Here is an 18,515-nt window from a genome sequence, read left to right on the forward strand (position 1 = left end):
ATCAGTAAATTTAACTAACAGCTAAAAAAAACCCATTAGCATACACAAATGTATGTGTAAGTATAACCTTACCTTAAATAGAACATGCATAAACACCATTTTTTCTTCATTTCTTGGATCTAAAACTGTAGTTTTCAAGTGACATGTTATTATTACCTGCTCGTGTACATTGTGCTAGTATACAGGATACTTGTGTCAATGCTGATTTCTTTTGATGCAGCTACTAAAGGCGTGAACTGTCTGTATTGGTTGACTGTTTAGAACACAAAAATTTAAAGAAGTTGCATTTGGAACAGTTGCAGGAAGATCAGTAATTTTCAGTAAAATGTAAAAATTTTTTTCAACTTTTCCTACAGCTAAAACAAATTTAACAATATTAAATTGTATCCCACAGTGTGTATTATATAGTATGCAGACTGCTTAAATATTATTATCCTGTTAAAAGTGCACACTAGAGGGTTTTTTGTTGAATTATCTGTTAAGATTAAGGCTCTCCATGACAAACTTAGTGCATCAAATAGGAAATTATAAGTCTCTGGGACTCACAGAAAGCCTACAGCCTACAGAGGGGACTGCATAAACCAGAATCTGAAGGTCTGTTAACAATATCTTTGACTTGGAACTTGAGGATAAAGAAACATGTCACATTTATTCTGATACTTACACAAAGCCCATTTGAATTTGTTTTGAAGATAAAGGAATCTTGAAATATCCCTCAGACTCATTAGCTATGTATTTTTCTACAAAATGTGCAAAACAAAGATAGCCTGAGTACTTACATGTCAAACAACTATTGTAATGTTGTACATCCAAAAAGAAACATTACTACAACTCCCCATTTCTAAATCTTAGACAAAAATCCCAGAAAGGCTTAATAAAGGTGCTTTATGAAGCTGTTCCAAATAGGGAGGAAGTAGAGCTGTGCTGAATGTTCCAGTCTGTGTGGGAGTGGTTTAAAAACTGAGTACAAATTGCAGTTGCTGTACTTGTCCCTTACACTGTAATGAGTCTGCCCAGCCTCTGGCCTCAAATCCTGCAAAGTTGGAGAGAATTTTACCAGAACTGTGAACAAGATACCTAATTCAGCAAAATTCACAGAACTGAAAGCCTGGATTTTAAGAATACAGCCTTAACATTTTTAAGTGATTATTCCCTTAATTGTAATTTTTCTTTTTTGGTTATAACTGAATATTGATACAGATTTTTTTTTTTTAATGACAAAAAATGTGACCTGTAAAGAAATGAGGGAAAGCAACAGAACAGGAAGAAATCCAGCAGAAAAGACGAAAAACAGTACTTAAACCTTTCATTAAGGAAAGAGTAGCTCAATCCTCGTTTGAAGTGGTTGAAATTAATTTAGGGATTGATAAAAAGACTCTATGATAAAGACTTCAAATGCTACCAAAACCAGCTTGTTTCCATTCTGAATGTCTCTTTTTATTTGTAAAGATTGGCATTACAATTGAAAAGGACTCAAAATGGAGTAATGTACACATCATTGGTGTTTCGTGATGCAACTGATGGAGTCCCTGAATGGATATTGCTTCAGCTTTGCTTTTAAAAAATAATTTAACAAGAAAATCTTCAACTCCACTATCGATCACAGGTGGCAGAAATGAATGAAAGGAAAAAAAAAGAAACCAAAATTACTGTCAAATTCATAACATATATTCATATTGTTGGTTGATGACATTTGTTCCAGATGTACAATAAAGCCCACAACACTTTATTACTATGGATATAATTATTGTGAATGTTTTTTCATGTTGATCAACTTGTTTCTGAAGGTTGTTTTTGATTGTTTTAAACTTGCATAATAAACATGCAATGAAACATTTCTTGTTAAAGTGTTTTTTGCAGCTGTCTTGTATTCATACAAAGATTTCATAAAGTAGCAGTGTTGTATCAGAGCATTACCAAAATAAAAGCAAAAAGCTAAAGAGTAAGGTAAATGTGAAATTAACTTGATGAGAATAACCTAATCTTGTCCTGAGACACTCCACTCTTATTAAAAAGATGTGCACAATCAAATCCCTTCCTCCAAAACCCACCAAAACCACAAAATAAATATTAAATTGGAAGGGAAGACATAAAGAAAAAAAAAATGTCATCATGCACTCATCTTCTGCATAGCTCAACCCACATATAGTAAGGCACTATTTCCCCACAACTTAGTGTCCACAACAATCTTTTACAGTGCTCTGTGAACTATATATAGTTCCTTCCAGGATGATGAAATAAACAGACCAAATGAGTGTTGCTACCATGTCACCCCATGTGTGATCTTTTAGACAAGGGTATCATCTGGCAGTTTCAAAAATCAGCTGTCTCAAGTCTCTACTTGTGTGTGCATGTTATGTATAGGGATATCTTTTGTCTGTGCAAGTGGTTGGTTTGGTTCCAAAGTTGCTGTAATTTTTCATTGTTCTTTACTCCAGTATTCTCAAAGCAAATACACAAGAAAATAAAAGTGCAGTAGGGTCATTAAAAACAGAGCTTTGGTGCTCCAAAATGCACACAGCTTTGGGGATTTAAGAAATCTTTTAGACATTCCAAAAAGAGCTGAGAAATACATGGACATTTATGTCCAGAAATCCTCATTTTTGCTTAGTTGAGCTGGTCTTCATATTGTTTTCGGAAGCAATCACCAGCAGGGAAAAACTCCCAGCACCGTTCTTGATACATTTTCCATACATATGATTCCTGAAAGAAGCACAGTTTAAATTATTTAACTTTATTTAATGAGAAATCATCAACCATTACTTTTTTTTCTCTTTTATTTATATATCACTTCACTTTTTTTGATTCTGCGCATGCAAGGTTGTTGAACATCAATCTGAAAAATCATGTTAATGACTTTTATTTGTTTAGAATAGCTTTAAGGTTTTTGTCACCTGGTCAAAAATCACTATAGACATGCACAGAAGAGAACCAGGTAGTTTACTTCTTTTTGCACATCAAAGAGCACTGTAAAGCTCAATTAAAGCTGGCCACAAGAGAGATAGCAAGGTAGGCAGAATATTTTCTGTCATATAAATTTGATTGAATTTCTGCATCAGTCATTTCAAAATATGTCTAGAAAAAATACGTAAATGAAAATGACCTTTACAGTCAATATTTTCTGAGACAGTGGCATTTGGTATTTCTTCCTTTCTGATTATTTGTTTAGGTAGGGTTCTGTCTTGAGACATTCCAAAGAATAGTAAAGAATACGTCAGTTTATTTCTATTTTAATCATACCACTTAAATGTGGTTTTGATTATGAAAATTTCACGGTAGAAACAACATATGTTACACCAGATGCAGAACCATAGAATTATTTAGGTTGGAAAAGACCTTTTAGATCATTGAATCTAACCATAAACTAGCACCAAGTTTATCACTGAAGCATGTTCCTAGAAGCAATGTAGTATGAAATACTCTCCATTTTCAAACTATCACCTATCACAGTCTCAAAACTGAATAGTTAGTAGCTATCTGTCTTCAGGGAATACAATAGGATGCACTGCCAAGAAAACAGAAAGTGCATATAAAAAAAGACTTTCAAAAATCTCAGTACGAAATCCTGAAATTAAAAATGGATGTTCAAAAATAGCAAAGCAAACACATAAAATCTTGTACTGGACAAGGCTGAGATTTATGCAAAGAAGATGATTACAGCACACATGTCAGAGTTCAGAAAGAGTAAGCTATATAGCTTTATAGGAAATGACCCTTCTGACCCAAGTAAGGTTATATATATGATACTATTCAGTTCTTCTGTGTTTTGATTTGCAACACAGGAACATTTGCTTAATCAGCTGAAAGACTATCACTAGGAAAAAAAAGACTGTAAAGGTCATACATTTCTTAGTGATTTTTAATATACTTAAAGGAAGTTGAAGAGGGCACCGGAAGTTTGAAAGAGCAGAGAATAATACAGTAAAAACCTCCAGAGAAAAGTTCACATATGTTTCATTTTAAATATATGCACAAGTTCTTTCACGTGGACTTATGCAGGAATGTAGACATAGAAAATTATATGCAGATGAGAGTAATAAAAGACAAAGACTATTAAAAAAACCAAAAGGGAGAAATGAAGAGTGTTGCTTTCACTGAATACTTCAAAATCCTGTTTCTCATTTTTGTTAATAGTATGTACTTGTATTTTGTGGAAATAACAATTTAAAAATACCAGGTTCAGATACCAAAAAAGGAATAGAAAGTGCTTCAGAATTAACCCTAACATAAAGCAACCAGAATCTTCAGAATTCCTTAGAAGAGTGAGAGTTATATTCCACAGCATACAGGGGCTATCCATCAGAAAAATCTTAGTTTTTCCAAACCTGAATGATTTTTATTTTAGAATCAGCTGACATTAATAGAGTTGTTCAACCTACCTGTCCTGTATGCTCGGTTTCATCTTTGTTAATAAGATACATCAGAAAAAACCTACAAGCAAAGAAACAGCTATTATGAATAGAGTGGAAACATTAGGCAAACCACAAGGAGATGGATATTCTTTAGAATGTACAGTGATAATGCTGTTCATGGATTTACAAGTTCCAGATTTTTATCTATGATAATATTCTGAGACAGATTACTTTCCTGACACTGTTGATATTCACTGTTCAATGAGTTGTATATTAAAATGCATGATAATCAGTTTGACTTACTGTAGTTAGCAACTCAGTTAAAATGAAGATTTTCTAAACTTTCTAATCTGAAACTCTCAACACACAACATTTTCTTGCCCAAGAAAACCCACTTGGAAGCAGACAGAAAATGGACATTGGAAATTTCTTTTTTTCCTCTTCCCACACTGAATAAAAAATGCTGAGGATATCTAAGACATTTCTGTTGCTGGAATTACAGGTTTGGGATACTTTAGTAGTGTATGTAAGATCAACATGAGCAGAAAAAATCTTTTAATTAAAAAAAAAATTAGTCTTGAGGGTTTAAGATGACATTCACTGGGTTATAATTTCAAAATTTCACTCATAAGAGACATTCTCTCCAAATATACGTAAAAACTTAAAATATGGTCATGCACAAAAAGAAAAAGAAATCTTCAGGCTGAGGCACTTTAAAGCAAGTATGCTATAGTATGCTATTTGTTCAGTATTTGTTAAGCAGGAACAAAATCCCATATGATAGTGCTTCCAATGTATTGTGCTTGCACAACCTGTTTTTCAGGTGGAAGTTTTTATAGCCATGCTTGGCTTTGCAATCTCATTATTTTCTGCATATACAATGCCAGTTTAAAAACACAAAGACACAATCCATCCCCTGCTTCATACTGATAGCACTAGTATGAAATACACTCTGGTACTGGATTTTCATACATGAGAGGAACAGTATGATACAGTGGTTGTAGACCTGATAATTGGCTTTATTTAGTTTAGTGGTCACTGGTGCTCTGCTTGGATTTTCCAAGGTGGACCTGATGCCCTTGGTTGATCCCTCTAGTCTCTAGCTCCCCCTTATAGTTCCCCAACCTCCCTTCGTCCCTAGTTCTCTTGGTCAGCCTCAGCACAAAATATTTTGTTCAATGTAAGTTTTTTTGTTCTCTCTTTCCATCAGTCTCCAGGCCAGGTCATATTGCTCCTCTGTACCCTATACACCTCATTCAGTTTTACAATTTATGTAGCTTCTGCAGCCATATACCAAGTTCATTTCTACCTACAACCTCATACAAATTTCTTGTGCCAAAACCAAGCTGGAAAGCAGGATATGAACTTAATTAATTAATTCCTTGCTGTCACTGCTCCAAAATTATACATCCAGAAAGTACAAATGCACATCAAAGCTGAACAGCACTGACTATTATGAAAATGAGGTAGCCAGGTGCCTGTGAAGGCTGCAAGGATCATGAGTTAGTGAGGAGTGCATTTTAAGTGTACTCACAAATAATTGGCCAAGTTGTGCTCCTGTAGTGTGTGTGTTTCAAAGCCGTGAGGCACTGTATCAAAGTAGTCATTTCCTATTCCGCAGATAAAACACTTAGTCTAGAAGAAAGAATACAGAGCACTTCAACAATACATATAACACCTGCCCTCCTTTCAGAGAAGGCAAAATAAAGTAATTTTCTTGAAAATGGAAATACATCATATATAATATGCACTGAACAAAAAGGCTTTTCTTTTAATGATTCAAATTGGATATCTCAGTAAAACCACTTGAATAGAAGCTTAGCTACCATCAGAATATCTTCTTACTGTTTAAAAAAATAAATATTTGCAAGCTCTAAGTGAACAGGTATCAAGAAACAGAATGGTATACAATGATCACAGCAGAGTTTTTTTAATGCCGAGCAGCACTTACTGTGACACATGGCAGTATTTACCTCAATCCTTGTCCTGCTGAAACTGAATATGCTCCAAGTTCACATTACAAAGTGAAGCTGGTTTGTAACACTTTCCTGACTTCTTACATATATACTTCAATGACAGAATAGAAAACTACAAAGTACAATATACTTTCACATATATATTAACCAAAGAAAATTACATCTGAGATGAAATGTAACACAACAGTGTTAAAATTCTGCATTAGAAACCTCTAGTTTGAAGATCCAAAAGACTTAAATTAGCCAGAGACATACAGTTAATTACAATTCACGTTGCATGGTATCAGACCATATACAGGATTGTATTCTTCTCCTGGTTTGAAACACTATCCACTAGATAAATTGTATTTTTACTGAAAACACATACTCATGAAATCTGAGAATAGGTGTGGTTCAGCAACTGAATATTCTTACCTCCATGTCTTCCTTAACTTGCTCTTGCTGATCTCTTAATTCACCAAAAGCATCAATAATTAAACCTAGGGTTTAAGTTAAAATGATAATTAATGTCCGATAACAACTGTGACAAAGAATATCTGGAAATCCAGGGAAAACATAATTCTGATAAAGAATATTAAATGAGAATCTTCTGCAGAAATAATAGAAACCAATATGTATTTGAAAGGCAACAAAACCATGAAGAAAAAAGAGCAAGCCAAAGAAACACCAGTAACATGTCTGGCAGTACCATTTTTGAATTATAATACGGGACAAGCAGACTTCTGTCTTATTCCCAGTGCTATAATCTTGACTTAGTACATTAAGATATATATGGGTTAACAGTGATTAAGGCCCTACTACAGAAAAAATAACACTGTACATTTAACAGAGATGAGATATTTATTGCATGGCAGATGCAGAGACGCCCAGAACTCCATGCATCCTCTCTCAAGATGGTTGTGATGTAGCACAAGTTTCCACTATTGGAGCTCTGACAGAAGTAAGGGATCATTTGAGGGAGATACAGAAAGAAGAAAAAGAATCACAGGCTCTATGGCTCACACTGCAAATTGCTTATAACCTTCCCTTCACTTACTCCAATACAAATAAAGACTAACTCCACAATGACTATTGACACTCCTGTAACCAAATCTGGACAGTTAAGGACTCTATTCTTCAGCCACTCACAAAATGAAGAAATGAACCTCATGAGATATGCCCACTCAGAGTATAAAAAAATTTCCACCCTCCCCAAGCCCTTTAAAAAAATCCCTGTTGCTTGAGTAAGAGTAATTAACCAGAAGCTGAAAGTTGCTTCTTGAATTTCCTTGTAGGGAGGGAGAAAGCACCCTTACTGCTGTCAAAATTATCCTAAGGTAGCTGACAGAAAACAATGAGCTATCAGTATTTATGACATCAAGTGAACCCAGCAGAACTGCTTATCAAATTTTCCAAAATTGAGACTATACTTCTGTTAACTTGTGCAAACTTTCATAAAAAATGACCTTTAGGGCACTCTTGACAATATTTTAAAGGTATAGTATGAAAAGAAACAGGGGTTTAAGTACTTCAGGTGATATCAATAAACATAATTAATGTAAACATAATAAAAAAAAATCCTTGACATGCCAAAATAAGGTATCCACTATCCAGAATACAACAGTGAGAAGCACTATCAGTCAAATAGTTTCACTGAAATTCCAAAGCTAACTAATGGCAGCTAACTTTCCACTGTCATTAACCAGGCTATACTAAAGCTGTTTCATATCAAGCACTTTTTTACTCTTATACACTGTTCAAATAAGGAAGCATCACACAAAACAGCAATTTTATGTAAGAAAAGATTTAACCTCTTAAAGCTATGGCCCAATTTTCACACCACTATTACCAATCTGAAGATCTGCCAGATAGTGAAGAACTTAAGATGTTGGCAGAGGGAATACTGACTGACAGCAGTACTGATTTTGTCCATGAAAGCTCATGTAGGATGAGTTACATTGAAGGACAATTTTAAGTTGTGCCACAAGATTTCTATTGGAGGCTTTTAGAAAGGGCAGTGACAAGACAGAAACTGCAGTGACATCAGTATTGTTTTGTTTCTATTGATCCAGTTAGAGCCTACTGATTTTACAGAGACACAGAAGAGCATGCTGTGCATGAGAGTCAGCTGGGTGTGATTCTCTATATACACCTATCCTTTGTGATCTGCCCTGCTGTTCTGTCTGAATCTTAGGTTTGTGATTACTACAGCACTGAGATCTTTGAACTGCTAAATAATGCTTTCAGTCCCACTATGGATTACAAAAGCATACCTTGGATAATTGCAAGCAGGATGACAATCACAAAGAAAAAGAAAGTGATGTCAAAGATAATCCGATAGATTTCATATTCGTCTCCTGCTGGATCTTCTATTTCATCACCAATGCCTCCTCCTGCACGTACTCCAACATACATATGAAACATGTAGCACTAGAAAAAACAAACAAAGGTGTTTGCTGCTAAAAGCAAAAATACCCAGTGTTACAAATTCAGTAATTGGTAGAACTGGTCTACTGTCTAGGAACTATGACACATCAAGCCATTTTCTTGGCTTTTTCTCCTTTGAGATTATGCATATTTCTGATGGAGGGGAAATGCTACTGTGCAGCTGAAGCTGCAGTATTTCATGTTCTATCATTACGTAGCAGTTCAATAAGACCAAAAGTTCTACTACCAGAAGCTCAGCAGCACTCCATGATCCATGTAAAATCATTTCAGCAGAGTAAATAGGAAATATCATCACCTCCATAGCCATCTCCTTTTCCAATTTCCCAGCTCAAACGTGAATGATTTTCCCTGTTTTTAGTGTTTCAAATTCAAATTTAAAAATAAAAAACCCTCCTCCTCTTGCCAAAATAAAACAAACAAAAAAAACCCTACAACCAAGCAAAACATCTTTGTGAATGCTTGTGTAGAGAACAGGCTAATTATTGAAAATATCTGAGAATAATATTGTGAAACTATGATATGAAAAGTGGTATAATAGGTTTATCAGAACAGTTGCCTGGGATGATGATAATACAAAATTTCCAGTTTTATCATGTTACAATTTAATAGAAAATTATGGCATCACTCTCTAGAGGTCTAGAGCATGCAATTGTTTTGTTTTTTTTTCTTTAAACACCTATGCAAACTACAGGTCAAGGGTTCTCACCCTCTATCAAAAAAGAGTGATGACAATCACTAACTCCTAAAGCCTCACTATATAAAAAAATCCATTCTTCTAATTCTATACCACACTGTCTCCAAAATTCCTTCTGTAAGAAATTGATATAGTACCATATAATGCTGAGTAACCCTTGCCTGAAAAATCTGACAATTTCTGAAGATAGTTTATACTCCAAGACTAAAAGGTAATAATTAATGAGTGAATGTAGTGTTACTTATGTAACAGGTGTTGGTTTTTTATTTCTAACAAGTTATGTATAATAATTTTCTTTTAAATCCCATTTCAAGACTTAATGTTTTTACAAGACACAACCCTGATTTTACAGCATACCACATGTTATTCTAACTTATTCCTGTACTTATACGTTGTGGTATAAGTATGTTCAGAGAATTACAGAGCAGGTCAGATCACATCACTTCATGAGATCTCTGCTCCAAGCAGGGCCCACTACAACCTCAGAAAAAATTGTTTTAGGCTTTATCCAAGTCAGTTAACTACAACTTCCTAAGGAGGTAAGCTGCAACTACCTCTCTGAGCAACGTGATCCATTTGGCTCCCCTCAGTCAGAACATATTTTTCCACTTTATGTCCACAGTCTCCTGCCATGTACTTCCTTTTAGGACTTGGATTTGTCTTCCTAATAATCTTTCTGCAGACTCTGTTAGCTCCTCTCACACACCCTCCACCTTGAGACTTTCTCTTCTCTACGCCAAACAAGCCCAGCTCACTCACCTCTCTCCCCACAGCAAGTGCTCCAGCACCTGACAATTTAACAGCCCTTCACTAATTCATGTTCCAGTTTATCTGGTTTTGGTCTGCTGAATGTCCCAAACCAGTCAAAAATATAGACATACTACTCTGCTTCAACAGTTTATCTGTTTATTTGACTTTTCAATGTTGTTGACTCCCTGGAAGAGATTAATGCTGCATAGCACACTTAAATACATTTAACTGTTATACATGATTGTTTTTTGAGTAATATTAAGGGCAATGCATCTTGAAAATTGTGGTTTAAGCTCTACCTACAACCCATAGCTCCAAAGCCTGGCACTGTCTTAGTACAAAATAATTTAAGGCAACTCTGAACACAGTAGCTACTGAACTGCCTATTAAAGACAACTATGGCAATTCATGCTAAGAGAAACTGATGGATTTCAAAGCTTAAACAGGAGTTTAAGTATTTGCATTACTTATGAAAATTCTTGCCTATTACTGACCCTCCTCCTGAATGACCTGTCGAATTTCAAGATTCAGAAGTGCTATGCTTTAGCCAACTCAGCTTCAGAGCTTGTAGTTGTTTTGCATTTTTTGAACAGCTATAGCAAAGCATGGTACCACACTTCTTCTACTCCCTTATAGAAGAGTTTTTTGAGCATACACAATATCTATTTGTTGCGGATGTTCATCATATGCGTCCCTTTGTTTTCAACTGCAATCTTTCCTGCCTGCTGGCTAATAACATGACTGTATGAATACCAATTAACAAGAAGGTCAGGACAAAACCACGAAAGGTTGAGAAAAAAAAAAAAAAAAAACAACTTAAAACAAGAAAGCAAAACAAGACTTACTGTTAGCATATCATCACATTTCATGTCTGGCATGTCACCGTCTTCACTCTTGTTGTAGAACTTGCGGAAAAAATTGAATGCCACTACCGTATACAAGTATACCACTACTGCCAGTAATCCCACTGTTAGGACAAGCTGGAAGACAAAATTACAGAATGGGTATAACATCACTATGAAATTGTGATTTATCTTTTCTTTCAAAAAATAGAAGAAACTAACAATAAAGTGTATGCAGTAGCAGCAGGAAAACTTTTACTCTTTATATATTTTTGTAAAACAGAGTAATACATCTGCATATTCTCATGCAAAGATTGTGTATTTCCTTTTTTTTTTTGTTGATCAAACAATTAAAAAGAGAAATTATAAAGAAACATAATTACAAAGACAAATCTTATGGATAGATACACAAGGAAACAATGATTAGAATCATATAGAATCCCCAAAATCAGATGAAGATCTGAAAATTCACTACCTAATAGTAATGTTACTACCACCTAGTACATAATTAATTGAAATTATCTACTAATTATATAAGAAAGCAACTTTTTTTTTTACATGTATGACATTACATATAAAAAGAACCCTGTTCCTAATATTTCAATATCTCAGAAAAGCAGCAACAAGTATTCCACTGCTCAACTGCAGCATCATTCAGATTTTGCTCTGAGCTTAATGGAAAGCAGCTGGGAGGGAGCTTCAGTATCCTGTAAATTGATATTTCACTTGTGTAGCTCCCAGATCTAAAAAGTTCCTTATAAATAATTCCCCCTTAATTCACAGGTAATTTGCTAAAAATTCAGGAATACTTTCAGAAGGGAGAAAACTTTTGCTTACAAATCCCATTGTCTAGCTTTGTCATCAACTCAATTTCTAGAGCTTATGATGAAAGACCATTTCTGCTGTCAACCTGCAGAGTGCCTGACTCAAGTAATGATGTGATCTTTCCTGTGTACTTCTTAGTAAAAAAACTGAAAAGAAATGACAGTTGATACCTGTTTGCCATTGTGGGTAACTGATGACAGGATAGTTCGCAACGTCTTGAATCCCATTGCAATGTCGAGGAGATGAGCAGCAAAGAAAAAGTTGTTGTAATGGCCAAGGACCGACATGGTCATGTACCACGCTAGGTAAAGGAAAGACTAACAGAAAAAAAAGTACATTCAAAATAGAATTCATGGCTTTCATCTATAACCTAATTCAAGACAATAAGGAAGAGTAGAAACTTCTCAAATATGCTTTTCTTTAAATATTTTAAACAGAGAATTTTCAAGATATTGTTGAGAATTTTCTATTCATGCAATAACATTAAATCTTCAAATAAAAAGTCAACAAGATATGGGCAAAATCAAGAAATCCAGAATTTATACTACAAAAACAAATTTTGAAATTCTTAAACACCTATTTGTAAATGTTGCTACTGAAAAAAAAAAATTTCTAATTAAAATTACTTTAAAAATAATTTCTAAATAATTGCATTAAAATATTAATGCTTAAAGTTAGTTAATGACAATTATAGAACTGTGCAGGCAATAAAAGGAATTTTGTAATAAATTTGAGCTACTAAAGCTCCTATATAAATACATAAGTATTATTTAAGTAACCACAAATGTTAATTTCATCTGATCCTCTATCAACTAATTTTTATTGAACTTAAAGACAAGTTTTTTTAGGAGAAATTATTTTCCATCCCTTAAGAAAAATACTAGTCCCAAACAAACACTGTTTACAGGTCATGCTGGTTCTAGACATAGAGGCTTACTGTTTCCACTTTTCCTGAGAACCTTCAGATTACACTTTCATTTTCCATCTGTCCTAGTTCCAAAATAATTTTTCCCAACTATTTTTCTTACCAATTAGGCAAAAAAATAATTGTAAGACTGAAAAATCATATGATGACTGAAAATGCATTCTAACATTCTTGTTTATCTGTCCTTGGTATTTTTTTGCTTTTAAAGACTCCCTTTTTCAAATTATTGAAATAATTTGTATCACTCTCTGGCACATCTTACTATTGGTTTCAGTGATATAAATTTAGCAATTCAATATACATTAACTATATTGATCTGACTCTGCTCCAGGAATATTCAAGTGTTCATAATATTTATGAACAACAGGAAAAATGGCAATTAGCATTTATACAGTCAGTTTTCTAATTCTATAGCGCAGTGCTTTCTTATTGCTTCTAATAAAGCATATCACACATCAGGCAGGAATTGACTGAGGTTCCATTAGCTATTACCAATGTAACTGTGAAAATATTTTGACAATGTCTCTAAGCTTTCAAGATCTTCCTCCTGTAGTAAAATAAATACAATCCAGAGTATTTCACACCTCTCATTGAAGCACTTTGCATTAACAAGTGCTTAGTTAATTTTATAACATGAACATATACATATATGTATAAACTGAGAAACTTACATTATCGGTGAAAACAACTCCTAATTTCCACATCTGATACTTAACATCAATGGAATTTAGCCTGTAAAAATAAAAATTAAAAAAGCATTTTATAGCAAAACACAATGGAAAACATTAAACACAATCTGTAGGAAGTGCATTGTCACATAACAGGAATCAACAGCTGATCAATTTCTTCAAAAGCTGAAATATGTTAGAACCTTGTTCTAACTCAGACTTTTACTCTGGAATGAATCTCTCAAAAAAATAAAAAGGCAAAAATCAAATTCATAAGTACTATTTTGAATTTATCAGTCCTAATACTGGTTGATTTCTAAAATGTTATCATGCATATAAGTGAAATAAGCTGTCTTTAAAATCCATGGAGAAAAAAAAAATTATTTTATTTTTAATTCAACCCACCTAAGCTTGAAGCAGCTAGTCAAAAAAGTAACTGAATTTGCACACTAAAATGCCAATTCTTTACCTTACTTATTATAGCGTACCTCGAGTGACACAATTGGAGGGCATTAAAGACAGACAAATTTAGATCAGATGAATGTCAGAGCTTGTTCAGAAAATTGACCCATTTTTCTAAGGATATAAGGCAAATCATTAATGAAAATATGATATTCTTACAGTTAATGAGTTTTGATATAGGCACTTAGGAAAATCTTCTATTAATGTTACTTTTTTAAAAATAGAAAGCATCCCATCAGATAAATAACATTTTTTGTTAACTGTCAACTAGGTAGAACATATCCTTTTTATTATACTGTGTCAAAATTTTGTGCCAGGCACTGAACAACATTAGCAGGTGATACATCATTGAGAATGATGCCACTTGACCATTACATAAAAAGAGCATTGAACCAAAACAAAACAATGAGTTATAATGTGTCTGACAGTTTTCTGTGTGTTTTGAAGACAGAGCACAGAACAGATTATTTTGAGGTATCCTGCACAAAGCCTCTGTAAGGATCCTCTAGGCTTAAGATTCCCAAGTAAATAATCAAAGGAGGAGTTATTTTACATTAGCATCCATAAGGAGAAATGGTTTGAAACTGAGATTCCTATATGTGCATCAAAGAAACAGGCTGGGAATTTGGACATTAGCAGTGACTGCCTCTCAACCACAACAGCTGAAGCCTCTACCCATGCAGATACACACTTCTACTTAGATAAACAGGCACATTAACACTTTTGTAAGTCCTGTAGTGTCATCATAGCAAGTATAAATTTTGAGACTTCAGGTGCAAAAACTACTGCAAATAAAATTCCTTACTTTTTCACTAGCCATTATGGGCAAGAGATATACTGCCATTTGAGGAAAAAGCCTACTAGTTTTCCAGGAACAATTCTGTTCTCTGAGATACCACATTACTAAAGAGGTAGCATCTCTGAGATACCACATTACTAAATTACTGCATTACAAAATATTACTACATTACCCACTCCAGAATATTTTGAAAACCCAGATTATTGTTTCTTATGGCAAGGAAGAACAAGACCTTTTAAATTCTTCCACATTCTGAGGCCAACTGCATTCATTGTTTGTACATTTCACATTTAGGATATGGTTTAATTTCTCACCAACCTATAAAAACTTCAGATCTTCCAGGAGAAATGTACAGGTTTCCTATTCCTGAAAATGGAAGAATTCTTCTACCATGAGAACATTTGACAGAAGCCCTGCTTATTTTCCAAATTAGCCTTATGTCAAAACTTGCTGCAGAGGCTTAAGCCTTATATGCCTCTTCTGTTGACTCTGACTAAACTTACGATCACAGAAACAGCAACAGTTAGAAAGGTAAAGGGACAGGGAAATAACGATGGCACCTCTGAAAATTAACTTTCATATTTGTGTCTTCCACATTATTTTCTCAAAGATACTACATCTAAAATGCATCTGATTTAACACCATCCAACCAAAAGAAGAAACTAATTCAACGAAAAAATAGCACCACTGTCTAAAATAGCACCATCTGAGTGTGCAAAATTTAACTGTCTTTACTGTCTAATATACAGGAAAGCTCCAACCACATCATCTTTCTAAGCTGGTAATAGTTAAATAATACCTCAACATATTTAAATCATTATTAAAATAGTAAAATATTTATACATTTAAATAAATACACTTTAAAAATATTCAAGGCTGCATTGATGAGCTGGATGGCTTTTCAAGAGTCAGTAAAATACAGATTTTTTTTTTTTAATGCAGTGTATCACTGGCACAGGCAGAAGATTTTGAAGCATGGTCACCTGCAAGTAGAATGCTTTAAGTCCCTTGCAAAAAGACACATGCAAATCCCGGGCTATTTTTCCAAAGGAAAGGGAGAGAAAAAGTAGGAGCTAGGGGTCAAGGAGACCTGTTCACTTGTACTGAAGATGAAAATGTTTTAGTAGCTTCATTAGTATTCATTTTTGAAACTGATAAAAAGTGGATAAACATGCCTTCCTGAAGAGTATATTATTTTATGTGACTGGTTCTGCAAATTTTTATAATATTTTTATAATAATTGTTTATTTTCCTATAACATATTAATCTGAGTATGAGATGATTCCTCCAGGGAGAACATGAAAGATGGATGAGGTTATAATTTTTTTTTTTACTGTATATAACATGGAGGAGATATTAGAGATGTTTAAAAAAGGCATCCTTCAGACATGATTCTTAAACTAAATATTTCATCAGCATTCTTCAACTGTTTCATTCTGGTCTGTTCTTTCAAGATTATTCACAGAAATATTATTTAAATGTTTCTCCCCTCATATGAGTGAGTATGAGCACACATTTTATTTCTCCCCTCATATGGGTATGAGCACACATTTTGTTTTAATACCAATAATAAAAGTAGTAAGTTTTTTTCCTAAACTCAAGTATGGGTCCTACTGTAATCCATCAGGAGCAAAACAGCATGGAAGAAAGCATTCCAGAAAGTATTTCTGCCACAATATTAATTTTTCTTATTTCAGTTTAGTACTGAAATGCCACAGAGTCCTTGAGCCTTTACACTGCACCTGACTGATTGTTCAGACAGACTCCTGGTTTATTAATATCCATCTTTTATAAACATGGATAAAAGAGTCATCCTTATAAAATCAGCTCTTGCTTCAATGCAGTTCTAATCTACCAGTAGTCTACTACCTAATTCTCATAATCCTTGCATACACATAGATAAAATATTTCTTTTAGAGAAAGCTTTAAATAAACTCTTACATCAGAATCTCTGTAGCATTTAAGTTCCATCTGTTAAAATATGTTCTATCTAGTTGAATATCTTTTTTATATCATTATTTTAGATCATTATTTTTTATAATGCAGAATTGGAAAAAACTTTTTTTGCAGTGTTTTATGAAAGCCTTTTCTACAAAGGAGAAATTTACTACTCTGAAAGTCTAGGAGCTTATCTTTATTTGCCTCCCAAATGATATATAAATGAATAGCTTAGGGAAAACAAATTATACAAGGATGTGAAGATTAATCATCCAATTCCCATATTTTACTGGTCTCTAGAATTTAAATTTATTTAATAATTTCTTTATAATCAGAACATACAGTGCCATTTTTGCCCATTCTTTCCAGCACAGCTGAACTGAGAACTTGAAAAGGGGATTCCAGCCCAGGTGTGATGACACTATCAAAAGAGTGGTAATGCAATGTATACAAGCTGCTGTGCACCAAAATAAATCTTCATACATACAAAACAGAGGAATCCTGCATATACATTGTCTATAATTAAATAAATATATTGTATCATTCATCATAAGAATTGATTTATTATGTAAATATATGCAAATGAGCAACAGATGTTTTGTCTGAATGACAAACCTTGAATACTTGATTTTAACTTACAAAAAACCCCAACAAAATGAAAAAAAAAAAAAGAAACAAAACCCCAATAACAAACAGACTGTAGGCAAATGCTTACACAGCAGAAAAGGAGCTATCCTTCTTTGGTTTCTTCTTTTCTCGAGCATCACTAAAATCAAGAGCAGCTTTGTCCATTCCTAGTAATTCACTGATCCTGTCACGGCCATAGAACTCACCATATTTATCCATTACCTAAAGGAAGGAATAGTCAAAAATATTCATTAGTAGGGTAGATCAGCAGTATTTGGCCCGGATCTGAAGACAAGAGGTTTAACATACACGGAGCAAGAAAACAGCGCTTCATGACATTGTGATCACAAGATCTTGAACATAGAGTTACAGCAAAAAAATATTTTCAGCGAAATTAAACTAGCCTTGATCTGTTTCTTACAAAATTTAACATGTTTCATAAGTAATTTTGCTGGAAATAAACATTTACTTGCTTTCATTCTGACTGAACACATAGCTCCTTTCTAAATATTATGTCTCTTCTTATTTCAAAAAGAATAGTGAAAGAAATACAAATTTTTCTATAACAAGATCATAACTCAGTGATTCCTGCAGGTGAGGAGGTATTTTGCCAGCTTTCTAATAGGAAAAGCTTAAATATTTATTGATATTTTTTCAGATTTTTAGAGAAGTTTTTTTTGTAGCAAGCCTGAATACAGTGCTTCATTATATGGAATAATTTGTAGACTGGGGATTAAAATACAAATATATATAAAAAATGACATTCATTGTAAAATAGTATATTTGAAGACAGTTAAATCATACAGTAATTTCCTCAGCCATAGCTAAAGTCTTACACACAATTTAAAAACATACTCCTTTCCTTTTGATTTGACCCTTCCTTGACCATCTACATTGACAGATGCAATATAGAATTTTATTTTCTTTCTCAAGTACTCTGTGAGAGCTACTTCTTCCCCTTTGCTTAGACAGACAGGTAGAAATCTCTATATAACAACATAAAATATGAAAAAAAATCTCCACAGCAAAATGAGTACACAATTCAAAAGAATTTTTTTTGGTCAGGTTAAGACCTAAGGCTGTTACAAAGCAGAAGAACTAAGAGTATTAAAAAATGCACGTTTCCAAAAGTATGATACAAGATTTGCATTGAAGTGTGAATGAGGCATAAATCTGATCCAATAACATGCACACCCTCTTTTTCAATTGTGACCAAACACACTGAAAAGA

The 18,515-nt window shown here is 33.7% G+C and overlaps 1 protein-coding gene across 11 annotated transcripts in view; it reads right to left on the minus strand.

Annotated features, from left to right (window-relative positions):
- Window positions 1-1,412: 1,412 nt before the first annotated feature.
- Window positions 1,413-18,515, minus strand: part of RYR2 (ryanodine receptor 2) — a 370,524-nt gene continuing 353,421 nt past the window's right edge. For all 11 annotated transcript variants that reach the window (XM_030268235.4, XM_072927080.1, XM_030268232.4 and 8 more), the window contains 9 exons: window positions 17,374-17,507; window positions 13,463-13,523; window positions 12,037-12,183; window positions 11,045-11,179; window positions 8,581-8,737; window positions 6,743-6,807; window positions 5,887-5,987; window positions 4,380-4,431; window positions 1,413-2,703 (listed from right to left, as the gene is read on the minus strand). In XM_030268235.4, coding sequence (XP_030124095.4) covers window positions 2,608-2,703; window positions 4,380-4,431; window positions 5,887-5,987; window positions 6,743-6,807; window positions 8,581-8,737; window positions 11,045-11,179; window positions 12,037-12,183; window positions 13,463-13,523; window positions 17,374-17,507 — 948 coding nt within the window. In that variant the 3' untranslated portion in view covers window positions 1,413-2,607. The remainder of the gene's footprint in view (window positions 2,704-4,379; window positions 4,432-5,886; window positions 5,988-6,742; window positions 6,808-8,580; window positions 8,738-11,044; window positions 11,180-12,036; window positions 12,184-13,462; window positions 13,524-17,373; window positions 17,508-18,515) is intronic.

Source organism: Taeniopygia guttata, chromosome 3 (genome assembly GCF_048771995.1).
Source record: "Taeniopygia guttata chromosome 3, bTaeGut7.mat, whole genome shotgun sequence".
In the NCBI taxonomy this organism is placed as follows: Eukaryota; Metazoa; Chordata; class Aves; order Passeriformes; family Estrildidae; genus Taeniopygia; species Taeniopygia guttata.